Below are 13300 nucleotides of genomic sequence, written 5' to 3' on the forward strand. Positions count from 1 at the left end.
GTCATGAGTACATCTTGAAATGAAGCTTTATGACTAGCTTCTTCCTCCTGCATCTGCCTCTTTTCTTTGAGCACATCTACAACAACTCTTTCTTCTCGGTCTTGGAGCACCACTATACCTTCATCCACATCAATGATGACTTTGGCCGTTTTCATAAACGGTCTTCCGAGAATAATGGGTATCTTTTCAGTCTCCATCTCCATCACCACAAAGTCTACCAAGAACTGTAGTTTGCCTACACAAACTATAATATCCTCTACTATTCCATAGGGTTTCTTTGAAGATCCATCTGCCATTACTAAATTAACCTTTATAGGCTTCACATCAACATCACCAATCTGCTCAAGTAAAGAATAAGGTATCAAGTTAACACTTGATCCTAAATCAAGTAAAGCCTTCTTAATCCTTTTCTTCCCTATTGTGCATGGAATGGAGAAACCTCCTGGATCTTTTGCTTTTGGAGGAAATGGCTCCTTTTTAACAACTTTATACTTCTTTGTATCATCATTTCTACGTCTTTTCTTTGTAGAGACTTCTTCTTCAGGTTTTGTATAAACTGCAATATGCTGTAATATCTCCTTCCAAGGTACATCATTGTCCACCATATTGAATAATTCTGTAAAATCAAATTGTTTCTCATGATTTAATGGAAAAGGAAAAATATCTTCACTCTTTATCTCTCTTCTCTCTCCTTTCTCTTTTCTCTCTTCTTTTTCTCTCTCTTCTTTTTCTTTCTCTCTGTCTAACTCAACTGTTTCATCATTTGTACTCTCCAACACTTTACATTCTTCCCTGGGGTTAACCTCAGTATTAGCCCCAAAATTTTTGTCAGGCCTTTCTTCCAACTGCTTAGTAATCTGACCCATTTGAATCTCCAAGTTTTTAATAGCAGCTTCAGTGCTCTTTTGCGAAGATTCAGTTTTCTGTATGAATTGCTGAAGAGTTTCTTCCATCCTTATTGATCTTTCATTAAGTATAGAAATCTGTTGCCATAAGGTTAGTTGTTGTTGTTGCTTGTTAAATTGCCCAGTTTGTCCAGCTTGCGCACTTTGTCCTTGACCAATGCTTGGGAGTGGTTTCCACCCTTGATTGAAATTCCCCTGTGTTGAAAGGGTCGCACCTCACACAAAAATTGATTGCAAAATTAATGCAGTATAAACTAGGAAGTGACTCCTAGGTCGTCTCTCAAGGACCAAATGTGGTTCGAGTCTTAGGTCAAACACATAGTGGGAGGGTTTTTGAAGATTTTGGGAATGCGAGTGAACTAAATTAAAACACGAACAATCCTAAACCGAACAGTGCACATCAGCCAGCTAATTAAAATTGGGCTTGAAAAATGAGTGAGCTAATAAAATAAAATAAACCGAACAACTAGTAACTAAAAACACCTTCCGACTGTGATAAAAGAACTAGCCATGAGACCGAACGGTGTACGTCAGCCTTGGAAGCAATAAAAGCATAAACCAATTAAATGGATAAACAACAAGCAACGAAAACGAGACTTCAATTCTAATCAAACGCTAATTGAAAAAACAAATCTGCAACTGCGTAAGTTGGAATTGAAATTTCTCAATTAGGAAACGCATAAGCCGTGAATGTAAGTATTGAAATACGCCAAATGAAAAACCATTGAAATTAATTTAAAACGTTGCAGGCATTAGTAAAACGAAGACCCGTGTTGCACTTCTCCAGCTCCAATAAAAGAATTGAATCTCCGCGCTTTCTCAGTATCACCATGTGCACACCTCTTCCAGAACGCAACTCAAACAGCCCCTTGCTCCACCTTTTCTCCATCAATGAAACATCGTCCTATTCTCTAGAAATAATCCCATGTGCTACTGCCCTACTCTCTCAATGCCTCTCTTTCTTTCAAACACTATCCCTATTCTAAGAAAGAAAAATGAAAGCTTCCATGCTGCTGGAAATAAACTTAAGGAAACGCATATATGCGTCAGCTAGTAAACGAACGCATAAATCAGCAATGTAGAAGTTAGAACCGAAATTGTAAAATCATAAAATCCATCTTCTGTGATGAATAGTAATGAAGATAATATATGAAATCAGCGTGTTGCCTTTTTTTTAAAAGAAAAGCAAAGCAAAGAAGATATGAGTGCACCGCTCTAGAAAAGTGCGTCGCCGTTTTCCAATTGAAATCAGCGCATGCTCCAAAAGTAAATAGCCTTCATCTTTTCTAAGAAATTAATAAAAATTCCAAGATGTAGCCTTGCTAAAGTAAGCTATGTGCATCACCCAAATTCCATCACCGTGTGAGTCTTTTTTTCTATCTTCTAAAAAAATGTTCCAGTAAAAGCCAAAAAATGAAGGTGGCCTGAAATGTTGATTTTTCTTTTGGAGCAATCCGTGTGCTTCCTTCCAGGTGGCGGCTGGACCACGCTAGCCGAGACACCACATGCTACTGCATTTCAATTTAAAATTCACCCATAACCCTCCATAGCTAAAAATGTCCGTTCTTCCTCCAATGTGCGTAGCCTTCCATGCGTGGTATCTGTGTGCTTCCCATCTCGGTGTCGGCTACTGCAGCAAGAAAAGATGATATATATGCCACCCGTAATGTGCTTCCTAAAAGCCAACAAAACCTGCCCTTGCTGGATGCTCCGTAAAACTTGTCATGGGCCGTCCGTGTGTTTCTTTCTTTTCAAGCCAAACTGCTGACCGTCACCCGATGCTCTTCATTGTCCGCGTGTTTTATTTAAGTGAAAGATGATGCCCCTTTTTCGGCTGAACACCTCCAAATATCAGGGTCATTGATGCTGCTGGACGCTGGACAGTGATGCTTCTTCATGCACCTCCAAACTGTTGGGCCTGTTGTGTGTTGGACGTAGCAAATCCCCTTCGAAACTTGCTTGCACGGGCCATGATAAAATGAAGAACGGAAGCTGCTTTGTTGTAGGACTTTACGTGCTGACGCGTGGTGGACTTCCTCAAAAGCTTTGGACCACGGAATGTGTACTGGACGTGTGTGCTTGCTAGAAAAATGAAGATGTAGGTCGCGTGTGCTGCTGGAAAATGCTGGACCTAATGAACCTGCCCCCTACTTTTGCCTCGCTTCCAGAATCAGGCCGTGACACTCCTAATCTCCGTGTGCACCTCCCTCCAAAGCCAAGCTGCTGGACGTTGCTGGATGTGTGCTACTCTTGAAGGCTGCTGGATGCTCTTTACTCCAAGAGCTCCTGCACATGGACCAGGCTGTGGAATGTTAATGCATGTGCTTCCAAAAAGGCCGCTGCTGTGTGCACCCCCCAAGCTTGTTCACTAGTGGAAAAATACCTTTCTATAACGAAGCTATTATAACGTATAAAAATTATCCGTCATACTAGGTTGACCGGTGGCAAGATGGTAATAAAAATAGGACATATTATAACGTAGTTTTGTAAATCAGTTATAATATGAAACGCGGTGGCAAACTTGTAAATAAGTGTAAGACATATTATAACGTAGTTTTAAAAATCAGTTATAATATAAAATGCGGTGGTAAACTTGTAAATAAGTTCAAAACCTATTATTGATGTATTATAACGGAGTTTTAGAAATCAGTTATAATATCTCTTCCTCTTTAATTTTTCACATTTCCCTCTCGCTAGATTTCATTTCAAGTTCACTCTCACTCTCGTTCTTTTCTTCCCCTCTTCGTCTCATCCCTCTCACTTGCATTTCCCGGCATCTCCGTCATCAGCCACATCATTTTCAGAACTTCAGCCACGTTGTGGAGCGTATTCCTTCGCTCGCTGTCACTCTTGGAGGTCTCATTTCATTTCCTCTCGCACATTCGAGAGAGCACTTTCATTTCTCACATCAGAGAGCCTCACTCTCATTTCTCTCCATTTCGGTTTCCTGGCGTCTTCCTTCTCGAGAGACATCTCCTCGTCGCAAGTCGTTCATCATCACGGAAAGGCTTCTTCACTCAAAATCATCTCTATTTCCTCTATCCTTCATTTTTCACCGAATCATTCATAGAGCTAAACCCTCTGTTGGGGTTTCTTCTCCTTTTCACCATTTCCCTTCGATTCCACCGATTAAAACCTTGTTTTCACCATCAGAAACATTTTCCACCGATTCAACTTTGATTTACACCGATCAATCGGTCCAGAATAGGTTTCCTTCTTCTTCTAGGGTTTCTATCAAGTTTAATCCTTTGTTTCTTGTTCTTCTTCGAGTTTTTGTCATATTTTCGCTACGTCTTCTCTCTGGAAGAAGCTTCGATGATTTGCGTCGCGCCTACAGTCATCTTCTCAGAGCTGCTCTTCCAATCGTAGTTATAGTTCACATTCTTCTCTATAACACTTTTCCCCTCTTTATCCTGTTAATTTAGTTTTCATATTTATAGAAATTTTAATAAAACATGTTTGCTTTTATTATCATATTATGTAAAGTAATGAATGCTATTTTCACTGTTTTTATCTTTGTTTTAATTTTTCCATCATTTGTAGACCCCTACTTGAACACTGATGCGGGGACAATGTCTCCTTTCGAGCATGCGGAGTGATGAGTCAATATTTTCTTCACTTCACTTAATCTATTGTGCTAGAATTAATCAGGGAATTGTGCTTGAATGTCCAGTATTTTCCTATTTTTGCTAATTGTGCTTAAATTGACCAGAAATTGTTATTTTAATTAATTTGGATTATTTGAGCTTATTATTTTCATTTTGGATTGTAGGAAAATTTTGGAAATATAATTTAGGACATTTGGAAGGCTGCCACATAATTAAGACTCTCCATTAAAGAAGTGTCTACAATAAGGAGGACATTATGGTCATTTTAATCTTTGAAAGGGGTGCTTTATTATTGGAAAAAGGGTGACATCCAGCAAAGTGAAAACTATTGAGAAAAGTGGTGCTGTTAAACGCATACAGTAGCACGCACGTTAAGTGATGTTACGGCTGGAATGGAGACAAAGCGTGGGTGTGCACATGGAAATGAGATTCTCGATTTATATTCCAGCAGAGGGAGAGCTCCAAGAGGTGCTGCAGTTTTCTTTATTCACACTTGCACCGAAAAAGCAGTCCAGCATCTTCAGCACGGCCCAACATGTATCTTCATTTTCCAGCAACAAGCCCAGCAGGGATGAGGCCTTCATGAGAAGCTTTCCAACAGCTTCAAGAATAAGGCACGGTCCAATAGCAACTTGGAGAGCTTCACACGTCCAGGAGGGAAGCGGTCCAGCAGAGGGGTGCGTCCAAAAAAGAGGGGTGCACGTGAAGAGGATTCGCTCTTCAATGGACAACAGCAGCAACATGCGTCCTAGGAGAGTCCAGCAGCGTCTAGCGTGGAGGTGGGCCAATTAATATGAAGTAGGGCAGCCGCCACCTGGGAAAAAAGGGAGAGAGGATTCATTCACTTTTTGGGAGAAGAAGAAACTTGGAGAAAGAAAACACAGACATCAATTCATGGAGGGCTACGACTAGCTCAAAAACACACATAGGCTGAATTGAAAGCACACTGAGGGAGCATGCATTGAGGGTTACGGTCCAGACGGCTAAGGCAGAGAACTGTGATTGAGTTTGGAAGGAGGAAGCACACTCTGCCCTTTTCATTTTGTTTATTTTCTATGCACTTTGATCGAAGCGCGTCATTACTTCATGGCTGGAACGAAAAAAAAGGGTGCTCATTTTCAATTGGAAGTAACGTTTTCTCTCTTTTCATTATGGTCACGTCAAAACCTTGCATTGTTTTATTTTATTTTATTTAGTATTAAGTGTTTTTTTTTCTTTGCAACGCTGAACCAATTTGCTTGAGAAAGAATTTGATATTAATTTCCAATTGTTGAACTACTAAAAGCAATGGGCCACCGGTTTTGAAGTTATTTGTTATGAATCACCGTTCACGTTTTTCAATGTTCATCATTAACTTTCCATGATTCTAATCCATTTCTATGTCCTTTTCTTTATATTTTTCAGGTGATAACTTAGCGTTTCATTTATTAGCTTTAGGATGCATTGCCTTTATTACATGCATTTAATTTATTAGCTTTAGGATGCATTTTATTTATTAGCTTTAGGATGCATTTTATTTTGTTTCCTTAAGAAATGCACACACGGTTATGGAAGCCTTAAAAAGAGGTGTTAGTTCACTTTTGCTTTTAGTAAAAAAAAATGCTTATTCATTACTTTGGAGGTGTTGTTACGTATTGGGTGAGGAAAAGCACACTGATATATTCAATTTGAGTGATTTATCTTTGAAAAAGAGCATGGCTACCACGTTCAGCCTTTTTATGAGAGTTCCACAAGCTTACTTCTTGCATTTTAATTTGTCATGTTGAGTATTTAATTTGCATTTAACGTTTTAATTTACTTCAATGCTTTCAATTATTTTTGGTTGTCTTTAATTTCCAGTTTTTAATTTAGTTCATTTCGAATCACAAAAACACTTTCAAAACCTCCCACTACGTGTTTGTCCTAAGACCCGAACCACATTTGGTATTGGAGAGACGACCTAGGAGTCACTTCCTAGTTTATACTGCATTAATTTTGCAATCAATTTTTGTGTGAGGTGCGACCGAAAGCACACTGAGGGAGCATGCATTGAGGGTTACGGTCCAGACGGCTAAGGCAGATAACTGTGATTGAGTTTGGAAGGAGGAAGCACACTCTGCCCTTTTCATTTTGTTTATTTTCTATGCACTTTGATCGAAGCGCGTCATTACTTCATGGCTGGAACGAAAAAAAAGGGTGCTCATTTTCAATTGGAAGTAACGTTTTCTCTCTTTTCATTATGGTCACATCAAAACCTTGCATTTTTTTATTTTATTTTATTTAGTATTAAGTGTTTTTTTTTCTTTGCAACGCTGAACGAATTTGCTTGAGAATGAATTTGATATTAATTTCCAATTGTTGAACTACTAAAAGCAATGGGCCACCGGTTTTGAAGTTATTTGTTATGAATCACCGTTCACGTTTTTCAATGTTCATCATTAACTTTCCATGATTCTAATCCATTTCTATGTCCTTTTCTTTATATTTTTCAGGTGATAACTTAGCGTTTCATTTATTAGCTTTAGGATGCATTGCCTTTATTACATGCATTTAATTTATTAGCTTTAGGATGCATTTTATTTATTAGCTTTAGGATGCATTTTATTTTGTTTCCTTAAGAAATGCACACACGGTTATGGAAGCCTTAAAAAGAGGTGTTAGTTCACTTTTGCTTTTAGTAAAAAAAAAAATACTTATTCATTACTTTGGAGGTGTTGTTACGTATTGGGGGAGGAAAAGCACACTGATATATTCAATTTGAGTGATTTATCTTTGAAAAAGAGCATGGCTACCACGTTCAGCCTTTTTATGAGAGTTCCACAAGCTTACTTCTTGCATTTTAATTTGTCATGTTGAGTATTTAATTTGCATTTAACGTTTTAATTTACTTCAATGCTTTCAATTATTTTTGGTTGTCTTTAATTTCCAGTTTTTAATTTAGTTCATTTCGAATCACAAAAACACTTTCAAAACCCCCCACTACGTGTTTGTCCTAAGACCCGAACCACATTTGGTCGTGGAGAGACGACCTAGGAGTCACTTCCTAGTTTATACTGCATTAATTTTGCAATCAACTTTTGTGTGAGGTGCGACCGAAAGCACACTGAGGGAGCATGAATTGAGGGTTACGGTCCAGACGGCTAAGGCAGAGAACTGTGATTGAGTTTGGAAGGAGGAAGCACACTCTGCCCTTTTCATTTTGTTTATTTTCTATGCACTTTGATCGAAGCGCGTCATTACTTCATGGCTGGAACCAAAAAAAAGGGTGCTCATTTTCAATTGGAAGTAACGTTTTCTCTCTTTTCATTATGGTCACGTCAAAACCTTGCATTGTTTTATTTTATTTTATTTAGTATTAAGTGTTTTTTTTTCTTTGCAACGCTGAACCAATTTGCTTGAGAATGAATTTGATATTAATTTCCAATTGTTGAACTACTAAAAGCAATGGGCCACCGGTTTTGAAGTTATTTGTTATGAATCACCGTTCACGTTTTTCAATGTTCATCATTAACTTTCCATGATTCTAATCCATTTCTATGTCCTTTTCTTTATATTTTTCAGGTGATAACTTAGCGTTTCATTTATTAGCTTTAGGATGCATTGCCTTTATTACATGCATTTAATTTATTAGCTTTAGGATGCATTTTATTTATTAGCTTTAGGATGCATTTTATTTTGTTTCCTTAAGAAATGCACACACGGTTATGGAAGCCTTAAAAAGAGGTGTTAGTTCACTTTTGCTTTTAGTAAAAAAAAATGCTTATTCATTACTTTGGAGGTGTTGTTACGTATTGGGTGAGGAAAAGCACACTGATATATTCAATTTGAGTGATTTATCTTTGAAAAAGAGCATGGCTACCACGTTCAGCCTTTTTATGAGAGTTCCACAAGCTTACTTCTTGCATTTTAATTTGTCATGTTGAGTATTTAATTTGCATTTAACGTTTTAATTTACTTCAATGCTTTCAATTATTTTTGGTTGTCTTTAATTTCCAGTTTTTAATTTAGTTCATTTCGAATCACAAAAACACTTTCAAAACCCCCCACTACGTGTTTGTCCTAAGACTCGAACCACATTTGGTCTTGGAGAGACGACCTAGGAGTCACTTCCTAGTTTATACTGCATTAATTTTGCAATCAACTTTTGTGTGAGGTGCGACCCTCTCATCACGGAGGTTTTCGTCTTAGATGATAGCGGAGAGGTAAGCAAATGAAAATTTTCTACAACAAGATGACAGTCATTAGATTTTTTATTTCCTTCTAAATTCAATGGAAGGTTGAGGTTGTATGTTATGTTATACTTTCCCCTGCTCTTTTCATTTTCTCATTTTACTTCATAAGTGCAAGCTAAAACTTTCTGAGTCGTAGTAAAAGAGGATATCTGTAGTTTGTTTTCCTCTGAAGTTTTAGATTGCCATTTTCATTATTTTTTTTGTTTGTGGAAGCTTGAACTTGATCTTGGGAACTACGAATGATTTTTGGACATTAAATTAACTGGCGACAATAACATCACTACTAGAAAAATGTATCAGGTGAGCCAGATGTTTCTAATTGTTTTGTTTTGGATGTTTATAGTTTGTTATTGAGAAGGAGAGAAGAGGAGATTATGGAAGAGGAGAGGTCAAGCTCGGGCAGCCTTGGGGGAGTTTGTTGAGGTGGGGTGGCTTACTCGATCTTAGTATTTGTAAATTTTTTTGAAGTTTTACCCAATTTGCATTGCGGATTGGAATTTATTTATTTATTTTTTAACCTGGGTATTTTAGTTAATCAATGCTTCATGTTAGGTATGTCCCATTGACACCCACCCTTAATGAAATGGATCTCTTCTGGTACAGAAAATGAAATGATCTTGAAATCTGGTTTTTACTTATGTTTGATTTGACTTATGAGGAGTAGAAACTTATTTGGTTTAGGCATTAACACTTGGGTCAAATATGTATTGTTTAAGCAAAACTAGTGCAGTTGTCAAGACTTATGTAGAGCCATGTTAAGGAACTGTTTGACTAGTGATCTTATTATATATATAGTTGAAAAGAAGGTGATTGAAATTTTTAGTTACTTAAGTAAGATCTCACTTGAATAACTTTTTATTATAAATGATTTTCTTGCACACATAACAATTCATAATGTGACATTGACTACTGCTTCTGGACATCTCAGGCTATTGAAGATTTGACTAAGGCTTTAGAGTTTGAAACCAACTCAGCAGATATTTTACATGAGAGAGGTATCTTTTTCTTTGACAGTCTTCTCTCTGGTCTCTAATAGTATCTTTCCTCACTTCTTTCATTCATAACATTTCTTTCCCGTATACTACTAACTCATTCTACTTGAATTAAAGTTTTCATTTAATGTCAGCCAAGTAACTTAGTTTACATTTGCATTTTTCCTTTAGTAACTTGTAGGTTTAACTCTACAAAACAGGTTTCATCTTTCATGCCTTTTAATGGTGGCTTTTTTGTTTGATGACTTTGTTACTAACCCTGTTCTGAATGTGTGATGGTAGTTGATCAGGATCTATCAGTGTGTGATTTATAAAATTATCTATTAACTATGAGATAGAGTTTTTGGCCTTTCATTTTATGTTATAGGGAAAGCTTTTAATTTAAATTATTTTGGCTGCTAGATTTAATCTGAACATGAGGTTTTTGGCAGTTCTATCAAGATATATCGAAGCCAACAAAAGCTCAAGAATGTCTAAGTCAGATGTTGCAAATTGATGGAAGGTAATTGTTGTTAATGAAAAGGTATGCTTAGTCTTTGATTCTTCTTTCCCTTTGAAGCTATTTGTAATTGTTGTTGGTGCCTTGGTTTTCATTTTTGTTTTTTGCTTTATTTTTAGGTAGTTGCACGCATAACAGATGCTATCCAAGAATGGATAGAACGAGTGGCAAAGATACCAGTTGACGGGAAAGAAGGACCAGCTGATGTTTGTGTCATTGAATTGGGTGGAACTATAGGTAAATAATACTCAAAGAAAACTTTCAATCAATATTAAGATAAAACTTTTTCAATATTATATTTCTATATCCATTCAATTTTTTCCCATATTTAATTCTAAAGATTATGGGTTAGTTGGAAGTTGAAAACTAAAAATTGAAAATGAATTATACTTAGCAAACAGTGGGAGAAAATAATATTCATATCCATATTTTTAGTACTATATTCTAAGGCAACCACCAAGTTTCTTCTCACTTGGTGGTGGGATCGGCTATATTTTAAAGCAAATAATTTACAATGACTTTTCTTTCATGCAGGGGATATTGAGTCCATGCCTTTTATTGAAGCACTACTCGAACGTATTTATGCAGTTTAATTTGTTAATTTCATGGTTTTGATGGTTTTCTTTTTTTCTTTTTTCTTTTAAAATTGAATTTCATACTTTTGCATTTTAAGTGGTTTAAGTTCATGCAATATCCTAAACCTTTTCCTTTGAATTTATCCTAAAGTGTTTGGGTCTTCAAACTAATTCCTTTATCATTTACAATGTTGCAGCAGAGCCTAATTTGAAGGAGTCGACTGCAAGGAAAAAAATTTATGACAGATGTGATGAAACTGTGAGTGGCAGACATCTCAAATATGCATCATCTAAAGAAAAAGAAAAAACATGTGTATAGATATTTATTTATCTTATTTTGGTTTTGGTTTTGCTTTTATGCAACCTCTGACGATTGATTAAAATATATTGTTGCAGGATCCTAAGGCATATAAAGTTGCATGGAATCTTTTAAAGGTATTCCTACTATTTAGACTAAACATATTTATTCCATTTTCAGATCTTTAATATTGATATATATGTTAAAATCTCATATAGTGATATATTATTTATTGGTTTTCTGTAATTGGACTTATTCTGCAGGGCGTTGATGGTGTTCTAGTTCCAAGAGGTTTTGGTGATGGAGGAGTGCAAGGGAAAATTCTTGCGACTAAGTATGCCCGAGAACATAGTGTTCCATTTCTGGGCATTTGCTTGGGGATGCAAATTGTTGTCAATGAGTAGAGATTTGTTCATGGGTAGACGATGTGAATCAACTACTACTGAATCATTTAACACAAGTGTATATGAATCATTTAAATATGCATAATATAAATGATGTATTAAATATTACACTATTTAATATTTGAAATGAATTTTATTTTGTTAGTTTCATTAAATATTTTTATTTGAACCTATATTGATTATAAATTGATGGAATAAGATGATAATACAAGTATATTATTATAATTTTCAAATGTAATAATTATTTTTTTTTAAAAAAAAAACATATATTATAACGTACTAAACCATGTACGTCATGATAAGTTGATCACATATTATAACGTACAAAAATATATGGTAATAATAAATCACATATTATAACGTACAAAAATTTCTACGTCATGTTACCTTCCACCTATTATAACGGACAAACGAAAATTTGTCATAATAAACTACGCATATTATGACGGATTTTAGAAACTACGTTATAATATGTTCAACATATTATAACCTAAATTTCTGCTACGTTATAAAATGCGCAGACTTACTATATCGCCCAGAACTATGTTCCCAGTAACTACGTTATAAAAGATCATTTTTGTACGTTATAAAATGTCATTTTTCCACTAGTGGTTGGACCAGCTCTTCTATTTTTTCAAGCACATAAATTACCGCATGCACCTCCAAAAAGTAAATCCACACCTCTCTCTCTTTTTAGTTTAAACAATTGATGTCACATTTTCTTTTGATCTCCAAAATGTCCCAAATATTATCCAACAATTTTCCTACAAGTAATAATGAAAATAATTAGCTCAAATAATTCAAATTAATTGAAATAAGAATTTTTGGTCAAATTAAGCACAATTAGCAAAAACGGAAAAATACCGCACATTTAAGCAAAATTCCCTGATTAATTCTAGCACACTAAACTAAGTGAAGTCAAGAAAATATTGACTCATCACCCTGACGGTATGGAAATTGATTGGCCATGAAGTTAACATCCTCTAAAGCTTCTGTTGGAAAGGCGCATTGACCATTGATATGGTCAACCCCACATAATTCACACAACTGTGGTTGAACCTGTGCAACAGTCTTTAACTCTTTTGGCAGTTGTGCAAGTGTTTTTGTGAGAGTCTCCAACTGTTGAGTTAGTATCTTGTTCTGTGCTAGCAAGGCATCATTGGTTTGTAACTGTAGAACTCCTTTTTGTTGAATAGGAGCCCCTCTTTCACTGTTCAGTTCATTATCACTAGTAGCCATATTTTCAATTATTTCTGTAGCTTCCTCTAGAGTTTTCCATTTGATATTTCCTCCTGCTGAGGCGTCAAGCATCATCTCGGTTTGTGAACCAAGACCTCCAAGGAAGATCAGGACTACTTCCACTTCGTCAAATCCATGTGTGGGAGTCTTTCTTAATAAGCTTTTATATCTGTCCCATGCATGACCTAGTGATTCCTCCATGCCTTGCCTGAATGATGAAATCTCTTGCTTTCCTTTATTTACTTTTGATTATGGGAAATATTTGTTCAAGAACTTTGTCACCACAGCTTCCCACTCTATAAAGCTTCCTTCTGGAAAAGAGTTCAACCAAAGCTTAGCGTTGCCTCCTAATGAGAATGGAAACAGGCTAAGTTTGATTGCTTCGTCAGGCACCCCATTTATCTTCACTGTATTGCAAATCTCATTAAAAGTTGTGAGATGCTCACATGGGCTTTCGTGAGACAACCCATTAAATTGGTTACTCTTCACTAGTTGGATTAATGTTGGTTTCACCTCCATATTAGCTGCATTGACCCTTGGTCTTGTTATGTTATTGAAATGCTGAGGTC

At 36.1% G+C, this 13300-nt stretch overlaps 1 protein-coding gene across 4 annotated transcripts; it reads left to right on the forward strand.

The window, feature by feature from the left end:
- Nucleotides 1–4785: 4785 nt before the first annotated feature.
- LOC148191818 (uncharacterized) lies at nucleotides 4786–11636 on the forward strand. 4 transcript variants are annotated; one of them, XR_015782491.1, is made up of 9 exons: nucleotides 4786–8694; nucleotides 9068–9147; nucleotides 9653–9719; nucleotides 10148–10239; nucleotides 10335–10452; nucleotides 10750–10791; nucleotides 10988–11049; nucleotides 11187–11225; nucleotides 11352–11636. XR_015782491.1 is itself a non-coding variant. In XM_088099915.1 (8 exons), the coding sequence occupies exons 5-8, from the start codon at nucleotides 10764–10766 to the stop codon at nucleotides 11490–11492; spliced, it is 270 nt and encodes an 89-aa protein (XP_087956041.1). In that variant the 5' UTR covers nucleotides 4786–9147; nucleotides 9653–9719; nucleotides 10148–10239; nucleotides 10335–10452; nucleotides 10750–10763; the 3' UTR covers nucleotides 11493–11636. The 4 variants fall into 4 exon arrangements, 1 of the variants encoding a protein (XP_087956041.1); XR_015782492.1 differs by having other exon boundaries at nucleotides 4786–7777; XM_088099915.1 differs by having other exon boundaries at nucleotides 4786–9147.
- The last annotated feature ends 1664 nt before the right edge of the window (nucleotides 11637–13300 follow it).

Source organism: Vigna umbellata, chromosome 10 (genome assembly GCF_029865625.1).
Source record: "Vigna umbellata cultivar VRB3 chromosome 10, Vumbellata_1.0, whole genome shotgun sequence".
In the NCBI taxonomy this organism is placed as follows: Eukaryota; Viridiplantae; Streptophyta; class Magnoliopsida; order Fabales; family Fabaceae; genus Vigna; species Vigna umbellata.

What these genes read in the sequence shown, in the direction of transcription:
- LOC148191818 (XM_088099915.1), top strand. Translation starts at nt 10,764, where the DNA reads ATGCCTTTTATTGAAGCACTACTCGAAC. An exon ending in ATGACAGATGTGATGAAACT is followed by an intron (nt 11,050 to 11,186) that starts GTGAGTGGCAGA and finishes ATATTGTTGCAG; the next exon opens with GATCCTAAGGCATATAAAGT. An exon ending in TTGCATGGAATCTTTTAAAG is followed by an intron (nt 11,226 to 11,351) that starts GTATTCCTACTA and finishes CTTATTCTGCAG; the next exon opens with GGCGTTGATGGTGTTCTAGT.